The following is a 16,133-nucleotide window of genomic DNA, read 5'->3' on the forward strand; positions in this document are numbered from 1 at the left end:
AGTTTAACCAAAAATGCAAACATTATTTACTCACTGTGCAACTTCAGAAGATACAGCAAATATGATACTTTGAACAAATGATGACAAATTTCATTTTTGGGTGAACTATCCCATTAAATGGTGTTTTCTGAAGTACTATAGGTTTCTTTGTTTGTTAGTCATCAAAACAGAAGAGAAGAAACCAATGGAGAGCAGAAGAGGAAGCCTCAGGCTGGGCACAGGACTCACGGCAGCAGGACCGGGTCTCATGACAGCCACCTGAATGTCACCCCAGTGCATGCCTTCATTTAACCCGCAGCCCATACAACAACCTCTATTGTTGATCATCAGGGCAAAGTGCGTATGCATGCTTTTTTTGTCTTTTTGCTCGAAGGTTTTGTGAAGTCTGCAAACATCTGAACAGACAAACTGATGGTTTCCCCTTTGAGGAACATCTCTCTGCAGCAGCGGAGTACGTGCACAAATGCATGGCAACTTGGCTGCAATGAGTCACCACCACTGGTGGAGATAACAAGGAGATAGTTGTGCTGGAAAACAGCGAGAAGCATGATCGTCAACACTTAACTGACAGGAGGGAGGGCTTATCTATCCCAGTGAGCTGTGTGAGTGAGATGCAAGCGGAATTAATCTGATTACATCTCAGTTTGCCATCGTGTTTCAACAACAAAAAGCTGTTTGGCTGCGGGTGTGGGCTGTTCTGCGGACACTTACGGCGGCCAGTTTGTCGAATCGTGCGAAGAGCTCATTGAGGGTCATCACTAACTCCTGAGCTGTGCACTGGGAAGCCAGACTGGTGAAGCCCTCAATGTCGGCAAAGAGGATACTGCAGAGAAAGAGAAACATCAAACAGAATGAGAGGTTTCATCAGATACGGGCACTTTTATATTTTAGGCATTGATTTTTATTAACAGATGTTTTCTTGAGGTTATATGAAGGTCTGTCTTGAAAGGTCTGTCTTTTTTTTACCATGCTATCACCATTTATTTTTGCCACTTTTCAAATGTCTTTAAGTTTTGTGGTAGATATTATGGTTTTACTACTATAATAACAGTAAAGTACGAAATCCTCCTTAATATTGTGGTTACATTAAACATCTAAATATCATCACAGAACATTATCAAACGCAATAAATAATCTGAGATGTGCTTTAACTGACATTATCTATATCTATGTAGATACATCTATACAGTGTGTATATGTGAGTGCGTTTTAAATACCTTAAATTATAAAAGTCACGAGTTTGATTCACAGGGAACATACAGTACTTTATAAAACCTATACTCTGCCATTGTGGATAAAAGCTTTTGCCAAACGGATAATAAACCCAATGGAAAATCAGGTCATTCTTGTTAATCATCTCAGGCCCTCATCCCCACACATCAGTGTAGTGCACATTCACCTATATTACATGGTTGCCACAGTTACCTGGCTGACAATTGAAACCCTCGCCCACAGCTATTCATTTCAATTGACTATTTGTGAAGCAGACTTTACATAGATACAATATGAGCTAACTAATATGATCCCAGCATCACAGCTCCATTACCATGCCAATGGCACAGCAGACCGGTTCGGATGGGAGCGTGTGCTCTCTTTAGCAATAGATGACGTTCACATTATATGAATGTTGGGCCTACAGAGACAAGACAGTGAATAAAGCATGATATTCCCCTGTGGGAGCCCGGTAACAGATACGGTTCTTCTTTGTGCACCTTGAATGAAAGACAAAACAAAACCTTGTGGGCTGTAATGACTTTTCCTTTTCAATATTCATCTGCAGAGTTTTTATCAATGCTGACATTGATCTAGCTTTATTTCTAACAGCTCAGGGCTGGTCTGACACTCAAGCTAGCGTGACAGTATGAAGATGGCCAGGTTTGACTACAGCCCAGGATCCGGGTGAGCGTGACCTCTCAGTTCAGACTCAGTATGAAAGACGATTTCCAGAAATGTTTAAAAGGGGCCAAGAAGGCAGGCTGTTCTCGATCAACACACTCATCTCATGTGATGTTTGCCACCATCAAAGAATACTTGCTTCTTATTTCCCTGGAAAAAAGCCTGACTGCTTAATGGCTTTCAATCAATTAATCTTTGGGTGAACTGTAGCATACTATCTGTATATTTGCAAAAATCCCCTTCAAACCGCAAATGACCAAAAAACCAAGCATTTCCTTGGATTTTAGCCCTTTCACTTTCTAGCAGTACACATTTTTGAATTTTAATTTTTTTGCAGGATTTAATTATTAAAATTAGATTATTGTAATTATTGGAATTGATCTGGGTCTCTGAACTGACTGACCCCTGTCAGTTACGTGATACGATCCAATGCACTAAAGGACAACAGATCCTCTTGCTACATTTAGCCGGCTTCCTACTCTTCAATGTCAATACACCGTAATGAATTAATGATTATTATATTTGTATAGTAAATCAAGTGTACAAAGAGCATCATGAGACCATGTCTGAAAGCTGACAAAGATGAAGCACAGGAATCATTTTTACAACATTACAACAGCCCTGATCAAAAACAACCAAAACAAAAGCATCATATGACTGTACAGTACTGGGAGCCATTTAAAAACAAAAGTCAATCAAACTAAAACAAGCACTTTGACTGCATGGACTTCCATGACTGCTAAGATCATAAGAAAATAAAAATAAACATTAAACAATTATTTTGATTGATACCATGTTAGTTATGGCAAAATAATATAAAAATAATTATTTCTTCATCATTTACTCTTCTTCATCTTTTTCACACAAAAGATGATTTTCTATAGAAAGTTGAGATCACATTGACATTTTTCACTTCACTTATCTACATACTATTCCAAACAATTACAGATTTTTTATATATATATATATATATATATATATATATATATATATATATATATATATATATATATATATATATACTATAATAAAACAAATGCAAATGAGTGAATAATATAAAATAATATTAATTTTTGAATGCACTATCCCTTAAAACAAAAACAAAAAGTGCACCCAAAAACTTACAATTATTATTACATATTTTATGAGGATGAGGAAATGACAATTTACATTTTGGGTGAACTATCCCACAGATAACTAAAGCACACAAACACAACTAAACACCTCCCTTATACAATATAGCATGCAGAATCCCTTATATTAGTCATAGATAAAAAGTTTCCATATAGCTGATGGATCTATGGAGTTGCTATATATAAAAGCTCAAATAAAATGCCTCTCCTGGGTGGGTGGATTAAGGTTAGTTGACTCTGAAAGTAGACAGAGTGCAGAGCTCTCTGAAAGATAGCGTCTTGGCTGCTGCGAGCATCTCAGGCTGATCTTTAAACCTCATTTAATCGTTAATACCGTGGTGACTCATCAGCTCTCTGCAGTCTGGACCAAAAATGTTGCTGCAGTGTGGCACAATGGCAGGATGGCTCTTTAAAGGTCCCGTTTTTCATGCTTTTTTGAAGCTTTGTTGTGTTTACAGTGTGCAATATAACGTGTTCATGTTTCGCGTGTAAAAAAAACACAGTATTTTTCACATAATTCACCAATCTGTATACTGCTGTTTTCACTGTCATAAAATCGGGCTGATGACTTCCTTGTTCTATAAAGTCCCTCCTTCAGAAATACGTAACGAGTTCTGATTGGGCCAGCAGTTCCTGTGTTGTAATTCGAAAGCAGCTGAGCACACGCTACCCTCCTGGAAACGCGATTGGACTAGTTTTGAGAAGCAAGTGGACAGGAGCATGTGCCGGAGATGTACTAATAATCACATGAGCGTTTTTATATACACTTTTATATACTGTAAATCAATAATTGATTAATTTATAAAAATATGCAAATATACACTGTAAACTGTATACACTACAGTTCAAAACCTTAGGGTCAGTAAGATTTTTTGTGTGTTTTTGAAGGTCTCATGCTCAAGTCTGCATTTATTATTACAATGTTTTTCATCTTAATGGTCACATGATCCTTCAGAAATCATTCTGGTTTGGTGCTTTAAAAAACATTTATCTATTATATTATATTATAATATTAAATGTATTACCTATGTTGGAAACAGTGTGTCACGCTGTCAGTCTCTGTTTTCCTGGGTGTTCCCTAGTGAGCTCACTTCTCCTTAGGCACTTCACCATAGGCACTTTAATTCCTCTAGTCTGGTCCTGTCTTCACAGTAATTGCACTCCAATTAATTCGCACAGGTGATGACAATCCTTTGTCATTAGTCTCCCTATATATAGCTGTCCTTCCCTGTTGTTTGTATGGTGTCCTTACCCTTTGTGTATCGATGTTTCTCGTCTCCCGAGACTTCCCCTTACCTTCTCGTTTTTCCAAGTTTCCGTACCGTTTCATCCAGTTCCTTCTTTTGTTTTGTTTAGTTTGTCTTCCTGGACTGTTTATTTAGTATTTACCCTTTTTATTAATAAAACATACCTTGCATTTGGATCTACCCTCTCCTTGTGTTTTCCCTAAACACACGATCGTCACATAGTGATGCACGGAAACCGTGATAAATTTTTATTACATTTCAGGATTTTTTTTTTTTTTTTTGATGAATAGAAACTTCAAAAGGCAACATTTATTTGAATTAGAAATCTTCTGTGACATTATAAATGTCTTTAGTGCCACTTCTGATCAATGCATCCTTGTTGAATAAAGTATTAACTTCTTTAAAAACTTCTTTAACCCCAAACTTTTGATCGGTAGCATATAAATAATAATTATTTTACAAATATACTAAGCATAATGATTATGCATGCTGTATGCTGATTATTCTCATAGAAGCTGGTGAAAAATATATTGTGTTGATGGGGACAAAACAATAGTTCTTGCCAGCAATGTTAATAGATTTGTGGCGACCACAACCTTAAGGTCAAATGTAGCTGCTCTCAAATTATATTATATTGGGAGTTAGCAAAGTGTTGACAGGAAAATGAGATTATAAAATGGCAGGAAGTTTAATAAATGGAGTGTGTAGCTGGTCAGCGATAGCCTTTCTAGGGACATCAGCATGAAAGCCACTTCAGCCAAAAAAGAAAAGCCCCTGGAAGGAATCTTGGACAAAGTCACACTTCCTGTTATATAACATGGCCCCCTAAATCCATCAGGGGTCACTGCTTGAGAGGTTGGACCTCCTGATCCATCGGCTCTGGAACGCAAACTGATTATAGAATTATGATATTGGATATAAATCTGTTGAATAAAACCCTGTCAAATCTGCCTACCTCCATTCCATTGATTTGTAGAAAATTTAAACATTAAACAAATATTTGAAATAAATCAAAAAAGTAATACTTTACACATAACCGGATTGTTTCCTTGTTGCATAAATTATATCAAATTGATTTCAGATGTACAGCATGCGAGCAAATCCACTTAAAATGACCAATACCTTTCCAGCTAATCAACCCTTCAACTCTAAAACATAACAGAATTAAAGACATAATTCAAAATATGGGTAAAACAGCTACGGAAAATGAATACAGAAAATTCCTTCATATTAACATGACACATTGCAGCATATTTTTTTACAGACTTTTCTTAGTTGAAGCCACACAGTTAAAACACATCAATGTGTTGTCCTTCATCGCACTGCATAGCTAGAAATGGATATCAGTGGAAAAAACAACTTTCGGTTTGCTCTGCCACTCACTTAAGGACTAATTTACGGATGTTTAAGCAAGAGTAAAGACCTAAACAGCAATCCATGCTTTCTCAGTCACAGAAATGTGACAAAAGGGGATTAGAAATAGTTCAACGTACAAAAACTGAAAATAACGTTTGCCAAAATGTAATGGAAAATCCCTTACAATTGTTTCAGAGTTTTAATATTCATTTGTAACCGATAAAATAAAATGATATTTTTTTTTATAAGGTTAATCAAACTTTGCCTATAACGTGACCCCATTGATGAAAAGATCAAATCAGAATTTCATTCATGTTCACTACTGTTTAAATTAGCTGGTGCCGCACAGATAAACTATCAGTTCATTCCTCGAGCAGAACTCCCAGCCTCCTCTTCCCACGATAGTGTGGGTTTCACTCAAGAGCAAAGATTCAAACACAGACATTGTTATATAACTGTCCTCAGTAATTAAACCACTGGGTCCTCTAATAACAAACCTATCAATATTCCACTTAGCGCGATATCGCTTGGCTGCACACTTACATAATTCCTCCGACCATGAAGCCTATCTGCAGGGGGCTTTACTGGAAAAGGATAAGAGACAGACCCTCGATTGCAGACAACAACCCCGAGGGCCAGGAGTCGCGCGGTGCAGTGGCTCACAAAGCCCAGGTTCATGTTGCTCTTTGTTGCTGTAGTCTGTCCTCTATTCGATCATAGAAAAGGGCTGGCAGAGAGTATCAAGCCTCAAAATCAAGCCATTAAAACAATGGAGGTCAAAGAATGTCTGTGCTGTTGTTTGCTAGTAGGCGCTGCTGCTGTACTGAACAGTATCAGGTGGCAGATAACCGTCTGTACTCCTATTGATAGTTGCATAGAGTTAAAAAGCTTTGCTCAACTCTGCTTCAGCAACAATAATCACATTGCTGGAAATGTGGTACTTTCTGTGAAAATAAATGCCTTCTGTTAAAACAATCTTAGCATTTATGGCACTTCAGTCACTTTTTTGTCAATTTACTCATGAAAATAGTTCAGAGTGTCTACAATCACTGAAGCTTTTCAAAATAAAATAAATTTAAGTAAAATTAAATAAAACATTAAATATAATGAAATAAAAAAATCATCTGAATATACAAGATGATGTTACTATTATTATTTGTTTTTGGAGAGAAATAAAATCTGTAATAAAATTCTCTGTGTATTTGTGTACTAGTTTTAGCAAGCAGTAGCTATACATTAGCACTCTGGAGCTGAATCTAACTCCTCCCCTGTCAAACAGCTTTATTTCTTGGGTTAATCTTCTACTCTTCAGATTTAGAATTTATAACTGTGGAGAATCAGAATTCATAACATGGATTCCAGAGTTGCCTTTTGTCATTGACCTGAGACCCACATGGTTTTAAACTCTCCAGTCTTCATAAGATTACAGCCGTGTTTAAAGCAGAGGTACAAATCAAAGACCGACATGAGGTGAAACAACAGGCTACACTTAACAGAGCCTCTTGTGACTGTCCAACCAGTCTGGTGCTTTTGAAATTGGCATGTTATCAGTGGGAAAGTGTCTGTAGACGCTCAGAAGAGCGGTCTTGACACATGGATGGTCAGCTGGAAAAAGAGATGAGTGAATGTTTTCTTCTCTAAAAACCACAAGAGGGTGCAATATCAAACACTTATCAGATTTATAAAATACTTATAAACTCCGTTCCAAAACCTAGTTCTCTGTCTATCAGGACAGCACTGAAATCAGTATAGTGTGTGTGTGTGTGTGTGTGTGTGTGTATACACATATACATATATATACACACATATATATATGTATATATATATATATATATATATGTATATATATATATATATATATATATATATATATATATATATATATATATATATATATATATATACACACACATATATCTAGTCAATATATATATATATATATATATATATATATATATATATATACACATATAAAATATATATATTTTTTTTTTTTTACAGAGAAAGCATCCCCAAAAGTAAGTACTTAAATTCTAAAATAATATTATAAAAGATCAAAAAAAATACTATAAAATACATAAATAAATAACATCTGAGATGTAGATGGTCTGAGAGAAATGCTCACAAATGTAAATATAGCCTACTAATATTTCATGCAATGCAGAAATGTTACATCTAATAATGTGACGGAGTCATGTTCTTATTTGGGCAACATGCTAATGGCTGCAGATTTTGTGTTTGCGTGTGAAGTTCCACTTTCAGTTACCAAGAGGGTAACTGTGTAGGACAGCTCACTGGGTTTTTGGAAAAGCATTAATCTCATAACCTAACTACGTACTAACATAATTATAGTAAAAATAATAGCAACTATGGACTGGAAAGGTTTTTTTGACTACCATCTTTCAGGCTATTTGAGGAGTCCCTCTTACCTCACATTGTCATGCTTCTGAATATAGATCTTGTGGAACATCATATCCTCTTGTTTGGCATTTATGTCAGCTTTCATCTCCATGGCGACATGTCGAGGAAGCACAGAGAGGAGGAGGCGTTCCTGAAATTGACGACAGTGATAGTAAGGGAAAGACCATGTGTATCTATCTACTCAATCCATTTTTCTCTGCTGAAAGACATGGGTATCATCTTACTATCAAGAATAGAGAAAACTGGAGGAAACTGCAGAAAATGACATTAATTCTAATTTAGCCTATACTGTACCACTTACTAAAATCACTGTGGTACCAGTGATGCTATCAGATGCTAACAATATGATATTTCAATATATAAAAACTGAACAATGTTGCTTATCTAATAACGTTTATTTTTATTTATATATTTATATGAATTTATACAGTAACTAAAGCAATACCTATTATTAACCGTATAAACTCAAATAAATAAAAATAACTGATGAAAAAAATTATTTTTAAAAAGGAAGAACCAATACATAAAATTAAATAGTAAACCAAGAGACAAACAATTAAAACAAAAACAAACATAACATAAATAAATATTCCATATAATACACTAACTGTGGCAGGAAAATTGCTATTGAATACTGGTAAGTCATCTAGAGACCATAGTGTTATTTTCAAAAGGCTTGATAAGCTAAATGTTTGTTGAAAAAATGATGAATGGCCTCTGTGGGCTTCTGTGCTTGCAGAAACTGACATTATTATTATTATTTTCTACTTTGGAGCCACTATTAATCTCCGTACTGTTCAAGGATGTGGTTCTAATCTCACAAATGAATCAGCACTGCATGTCTCCGTGCACTCGTTTTCTCACGGTTTCAATTCTTTACTGAAAATCAATGGACATACAGTATGAATGGACTCCAGCTGAAAGACTTTTCATTCATTTAGCTTCATTCCAAGCAAATCTGAGGCTATTTCCCCACACATATTGGAGTATGGAAGAAAGAAAAAAGGAAACGTTCATAGAATGTTGCATGCTAATATTCTTCAGTTTTTATATTGTTCTCCCATGTGCTTAAATAAATACCATGGTATTAATTATGGTACTTTGGGTGGCTGATTATGATACTTATTTAAATGTTTTTGAAAGATATCTATTATGCTCACCAAGCCTGGATTTATTTGAGCAATAATAATCTGACTAATAACTTTTGAATGATGGTGTATATTTCTGTTAACTTTTAACATTAAATCTTTCAGTCTCGAAGAATGTCATTAGAAATGAATATGTGCTCTCATGATATCTGGTTAACTCACCTGTTGCTGGTTTTCTCTCTGAGAATGCAGGCGGGCTTGAATACATTCTCTGGTCTCCTGGAAGGCTTGTCTCTGTGAGCCTTCTGCTGGGTAGTGTGTGCACACGCCAACTATATTAGTGCAGGAGAAGATCAGGACATTGCACACCAGCTGGAAAAGAAAGTAGAACACGGTATCAAACAACATGGAACTTGACAGCGTACTCTTTCACCTTCAGAGACCCAAACAATGATATTGATAATATATGTGCTGTTGGCTTTAAACAATAGTTCACCCAAAAAATTCTCTCATCATTTACTTAATCCGAACAGCACTGGACCCTACTGACTTTTAGTGTATGGACTATCTTATTTTGTATGATTTTAAGAAGCCACTTGTTATCAAATTCATGATTTAGGTTTTATTTTCAGTACGTTCAATCTCAGAGAACTCCAATAAAGTTTCATTAGATTACGTTGACAATCATCTGGAGTAGTTTATCTATGATTTACTCAATGGAGTCTGTTGTGCAACCCTGGCATTCTGTAATAAATGTCTGCCAAACTATTTTTATGATGCATTTCAGAATGAGAGCTGATGTTTTATATCGTTTTGGCACATATTTAGTGAAATGGCTATTATGCGAATGTTTTAAACAAGTGTTGCTATTGTGGATCACTGAGGAGTAAAGGAATAGTTTGCCAGAAAATGAAAATGTGCTAAATTTTGTTCAAATTTCAATCACTCTCGGGCTATTCAAGATGTAGAGGAGTTTGTTTCTCTATGAAAAAGCATTGCATTACTTGCTCACCAGTGCATCCTCATCAGTAAATGGGTGCCATCAGAATAAGAGCTCAAACAGCTGATTAAAAACATCACAATAATGCACAAATAATCCAAACAATCCAGTCTAACAGTTAACATCTCGTGAAGTAAAAAACTGTGTTTCTGTAAGAAAGTATGCAAAGATCGAGCAGAGTATAAAAGCGAATAGTCAGAAACCGTTATAAACCATGTTGGTAGATTTTGAAGTTAGAGGACAATGGAGAGGACTTTGTCATACAAACATGCAGCTTTTTTTATGTCACAAGATGTTAACTGATGGACTGGAGTTTGTAGTAGTGTGTAGGATCTATTTGAACTCTCATTCTGGCGGCACCCATTCACTGTAGAGGATCCACTGGTGAGCAAGTGATGTAATGCTAAATTTCTCCAAATCTGTCCTGATGAAGAAACAAACTCATCTACATCATGGAGGGTGAGTAACTTAGTAGCAATCATAATTAGTGGTACATCGATGTTGTTTTTCCAAGGTTTTTCATAAATTATTGCATTTAGTTACCCCAATCCTGAATTTGTGGTTGCATTCTTGTCCAACAAATTAATTGGGAACTGTAAGTCAGAAAAGTATCAAGTACACATAGACATGAAAATGCCTTATTAGATTTTCTCATTGTAATGTCCAAGATGAGTTTGTGGTTCTAATAAGACAAAGCAAATCCAGGAAGTCTGGAAACTTAAAATAGAGTGCATGATAAAGACTAGCCAAACAAGTTGAAGCGGTCCAGTTTCAACGCGCTTCGATTTATCTGGGTTAACCTCCCTCTCTTCCACATGTGGGGTCAGGAACAGGGCGTCTGTACTCCTTCTAAAACTAGTATCAGTGGCAGCGAGACACATTCCCATAATATCTTTGCTTGAACTGGACTGAACTTCAGCAGACATATCTCTGAAATGACCTCAGGGTTCAAAACACAGACGCACCAGACGCTTGCCCTTAATATGGATTTTGTTAACATAACTTTGCTTTTCTTTTGCTTTATTCCCCTATAATTGGTCAGATATGATGGGCTAAATAACAATCACTCTATTTTTACTCGTTACCGTGTATCTTTGCTTAAATGGCTAGTAAAAAAGATTGTATTATTCGGTGATTAAGGTCCAAAAAGGACCAATAATAGTTGAATTTTACAAATGTCAATATGCAAAAAACAAAAAAACAACAAAAAAAAAAAAACATGTTGCAATACGTCCAATAAAAGATGCAGCTTTTGGAGCGGTCAAGTGCTGCCAAACATTTTTAGTGTGGAAAGATAGAAGGTGAATGTAATGACATCATCAGGGCAAGCTTAATCCTCTTCTGCTTTTATGGTTTTATGAAACACTACTAACATCTAATGAGAAACCAGTACAGTCAACTTTCATCAAATGTCCTTTTGTGCCTAACGTCATAGAAAATGGAAAAAACTTTGGTTACTCAGAGTGGATAAGGGCCATCAATAATGATTACAGTGTGCGTGCGCAAAAACAAGCCACCTGGACTTGGCACCACACTTAAGGAAGCATCACACAGAAGAAACTCAATAAAAACTCCGTTCAATCCCTTTTTGTGAGAATCAGACCAAACAGAATTCACTATTGAATGATTTTCCCCTCCTCCAGGGCTCACATTTAAATATGGTCCATCATGCCATCTTTTACTAGCCTGACTACGTCAGACTTCCTACTTCTGCTCAATTTCATTTCGCTTCTGTACTCAGTCTGATACAGCGTCAGAGCTTTCTGTTTGCCACCGGTCTGGAAACAGCCGGGCCAATCAACGAACAGAGGGCGGACTGAGAGCCGTGACGTAGATGCTAAGCGCCGAGTTTTCCATTGTTGGTTAGAGAAATCGAAAACTGAAACGACCGCGGAAATGGGAAACGAGACACTGGATGCAATTATGGAGTTATGGAGAACATTCAACTCTTTTTCAAACTGCAAAAGTCGTTTACAGCCATGTTCACTCCGGTATTTCGCTCGCATCATCATGTGTTTACAACAGGTTTACAGTGGAAGTTCAATCACAGATTTGAGTTCGATGCATGATGTCTGTGCTTCGATGCGGCTGTACAGGCGCATAACATACGTCATAACTAAATGTATCTGATTGACTTACGGTAACCAATGATTTTAAACTTCAGACAAGCGCCCCCTAGCGAGAGAGAAAACACTTCTCTATTATGCCATTCCAGACTCTGTCTACGAAGCAAAGTGAAGTAGCAGAGTCTGGTATTACCAGGCTAATCTTTTACTTCATTGATGATAAAATGGCACTGAATGAGTCAATAACTAGAATATGCAGAATGGTCAAGGATATTATTATTATTTTATAACCAATAACTGATAAATGGCCAATATTGAAATTAAGTACTACTTTGCCTAAATAAATTACAAATAAAACACTAACTGCTAGAATCAATCATTTTTAATGCCCCAAAATATTCATGTTGGATATGCTAAAGATTACATTTTGCGTTATTAAATGAGTATATTTAACAATCCACTTTAAATGAGCTTTAGAAATCTTAATGTAATCTTAAATGCCTAATATTTACAATAGATAAATAAATATTACAAAGATGTGTTGACACCTGATGTGTGTACACACTGAAAAGCGCTGCATTAAGAACTGTTCGGAACTATATTTCTATTTTGGTGAACTGTCCATTTATAGCGAGTTAATACTATCCAGTAAAGCAATGTAAAAATCACAAGAGAACTCATGAAAAAGACAGAGGAGTGAAAAGAGGCTGAAAGCAAAGTGTGAGAAACTACGGGTTGTGTGTCACACATATAAATAAACACATCTAGATCTCCATTTCTTCCATGCATGTTGATCCCTCAGCCATTGCAGCATCAAGACTAAGCGAGTCCATCACAAACAGATGAGTGTCTTTTCATTTCACCTCAGCTATGTTCTGCTGATTGAATAGGTGATATTAGGCTACAACATTATCTGGGAGCAGCAGCTGCAGTGTTGCTTGTCTGCTGCATTGAGCACAGGAGCTTTGGGCCAGTTGTGCATTAACTCAACCAGAGCCATGGAAACGCACACACGTGCTGCAATGCAAATATTCCTGAGTAATGATCCTCTCTATTAATACACACTATAACGTTCCATAATGTCCTTACTAGGAAGTTGGCAGAATAACTCAGTCACTGAGTAGGAGGGGATACATAAAAGTGCTTCTTCTCAGACGCAGGAATGCGGGGGATCTGACTGCTAATGGGGGGGGGGGGGGTTCTTATAGCAGGATTCTGAACTGGTGGTCTTTGCAGAGCAGTGCGAAAAAGATTCGAAAAGGTTCAAAATACTTGGGTGATGATATAGGTTTTGATTCTTATGTTTTACTTAGTCTCGAGTTTGACTTTTGGCACCTGCTCAGAGAATTAAAAACCACCTGACTGTGAAGTAAAGCGATCAACCACAGTCCGAGTACCTTTCAATGAGTTGAGCCTGGGAAATGTTATAACAACTACAGTAGTACTCCAACTAGTTATCGGCAAACTAATAACTGTTTACATGGAGGGGAAAAAACACATCCCAGGAAGATGCACTGTAAGAAATCTAACTTAGACTATTTAAAAGACTGAAGGATCTAATGTAGAAAAAGTTGACATTACAGATGTAATTGTTTGGGCTAAAAGGGCTGCCAAAAGTGAGTGTTTTACATTAATAATGTGCAATATTAAGACTAATTTTAATTCAAAATGGTACCTTATTGAACTCTGATACTTGAGTATAAATTATGATTACTTCTTAGTTTATGTAACCTATTTGACTATGTTCCCTGAAAGCACACATTTTTTTACAAGTTGAGTAAACTCAAAGTCTTAAAGCTAGTCTCACGTAGTCAGACCTTCAGGCTGAAGGTCTGGAATTCATGACAGCTTTCATTGGCCAAGGCCCGCCCATGAGGCCATTTTGACTGACATGTTTAGCATCCAATCACAGTTTGTTTCATTCTTTGTCACATTTTGAGGCATGGAAATGTCGCCACAATAACAGACCGGTGTGTAAAACTATCGGACGTATTTTTAAGATTCTATGCCGCAAACTTTAAATATTTTATTTAAAATAATATCTATCTATCTATCTATCTATCTATCTATCTATCTATCTATATATATATTTAATTGCTGTTTATGCTAGACTTATACAATGATATATATGATATATATATAAAACTTAATTTACCTGATAGCCATCCATGTAAATGCTAGCTGCTGTACATAAAGCTAACAACAAAAAACACACAAAAGCACATGCTGAAACAAAAGCTGGTTGAAATGCAAACTAATGTTAGTATGGAATCTGTAGCATAAGCATAAAACACACTATAGGCATTTGAATTACTCCTCAAAATAGCATCCCTATATATGCTATTTATCACAGCATGTCATGCAACATAACGTAATAGAACATTGATACTCAGGAGAAAACACCCTCAACACAGTCTGTGTAATGGATGATACTGGTATGCATTATTCTAGGAAGGTGAACAGTAATGATAAAGTATGAGGAACAAACTGAACCTTGAGGTCCAAAACATCTAATGGACAGCTCTGACTGTTCTGAGCTAGACCAATTCCATGCTATTAAAGAAGAAAAATAAACCAGTGATAATGAACGAGAAGGCTGGTTGGAGCATTTGCATGCATAATCTGCTTAAAAGATGTGAAGTATTCTTATTGCAGCAAAAGAGTTATTAAAGTTTTGAATTTTAAAGCATAACATCTTTTTATTTTCCAATGTATTTTTATTTTGTCCATCCAGTTCAGTGGTGCAGGCATTTGTAGCAAACTTTTCAATTCCCCTGAGTATGGGTATTTGTTACCACCACAGTAACGTTTGAGAACGCAAACATGTTTGCATACTTGTTCACAGAAAGCTTATGTTTCCTTCGCTTAAAAAAAGAAATATGAGGATTGTGGCCTCATACACAGCATGTTTAGTCTAATATTATAGTCAACATACTGCTGTGCCAGGAGAAGGTCCTCATGCATCTTTGATGAATATGGATTTAATAACAGACAACGGGTCATGGTGCGTTTATAAAGAGTGCAACCTGAACAATAAGACACAGTCAACAACTCATTTTCTATGTAATATAGTCGTCAATCATCATGGGAGCAAAAGCAGGGATAGAGCTGTTCCACAGGGCTGTGGAGAGGCATGGCTGGCTGAGCTGGATGACTGTGTTCACAGAAGCGTACTGCCTCAGATGGCATGAACTGTAACTAGGGAACAGGCACAGCAAAAACATTATTTCAGAGAGATTAATGATTGCTGCCGGCACCATAACAATCCCACCAAGCAAAATGTGCCAAGAGTCAATATTTGTCTGAATATGAGTCCCCCGTTTGATTGGTCTGCTGTCTGTATCGGTTCAAAAGAAAGGCCACATCTCATTTGACTGAAGGATTTTAGCCGTTTAAGGCACTGAAGAGGTAAATTATCTTATCAGAAGTTTTGGGGATTAAAAATAGTAGTGCAACTCGCTCAGCTTTTCGGACTACTATCGTTCAAAAGTTTGGGTTTGGTAAGATTTTATTTTTAATTTCCTTTAATCAGGAAGGATACAGTAAAAATTTACCAAAAGTGACAGTAAAACGATATAATAAAATTATATTCTACATTAATGCATTTCTTTTGACACTTCTACTCAAAGAATCCTGACAAAAAAAAGTTTTATGGTTTCAACAAAAATATTAAGCAGCAAAAACAATGATAATGATTTTCAAGATTGATAATTATCATCTGACACTGATTATTGTATCCACGGCTGCTAAAAATTCAGATTTGCCATCAAGGCAATACATTTTTTCTTTTTAATACTACAACAGAAAACAGTTATTTTAAATTGTGATATTTTAGAATATTACAGTTTTTACTGAAATAAAAGATTCACTAACTTATTCAAGCTCCTTTATCGTTTTTGAAGTGAAATAAATGCTTAATTGTTGCC

At 36.1% G+C, this 16,133-nt stretch overlaps 1 protein-coding gene across 2 annotated transcripts in view; it reads right to left on the reverse strand.

The window, feature by feature from the left end:
- Positions 1-16,133, reverse strand: part of LOC128020010 (adenylate cyclase type 5) — a 73,564-nt gene that overhangs the window by 20,332 nt on the left and 37,099 nt on the right. For both annotated transcript variants that reach the window (XM_052606504.1, XM_052606503.1), the window contains exons 2-4: positions 9,364-9,513; positions 8,062-8,183; positions 712-823 (exon numbers count right to left, since the gene is read on the reverse strand). In XM_052606504.1, coding sequence (XP_052462464.1) covers positions 712-823; positions 8,062-8,183; positions 9,364-9,513 — 384 coding nt within the window. The remainder of the gene's footprint in view (positions 1-711; positions 824-8,061; positions 8,184-9,363; positions 9,514-16,133) is intronic.

Source organism: Carassius gibelio, chromosome A9 (genome assembly GCF_023724105.1).
Source record: "Carassius gibelio isolate Cgi1373 ecotype wild population from Czech Republic chromosome A9, carGib1.2-hapl.c, whole genome shotgun sequence".
In the NCBI taxonomy this organism is placed as follows: domain Eukaryota; kingdom Metazoa; phylum Chordata; class Actinopteri; order Cypriniformes; family Cyprinidae; genus Carassius; species Carassius gibelio.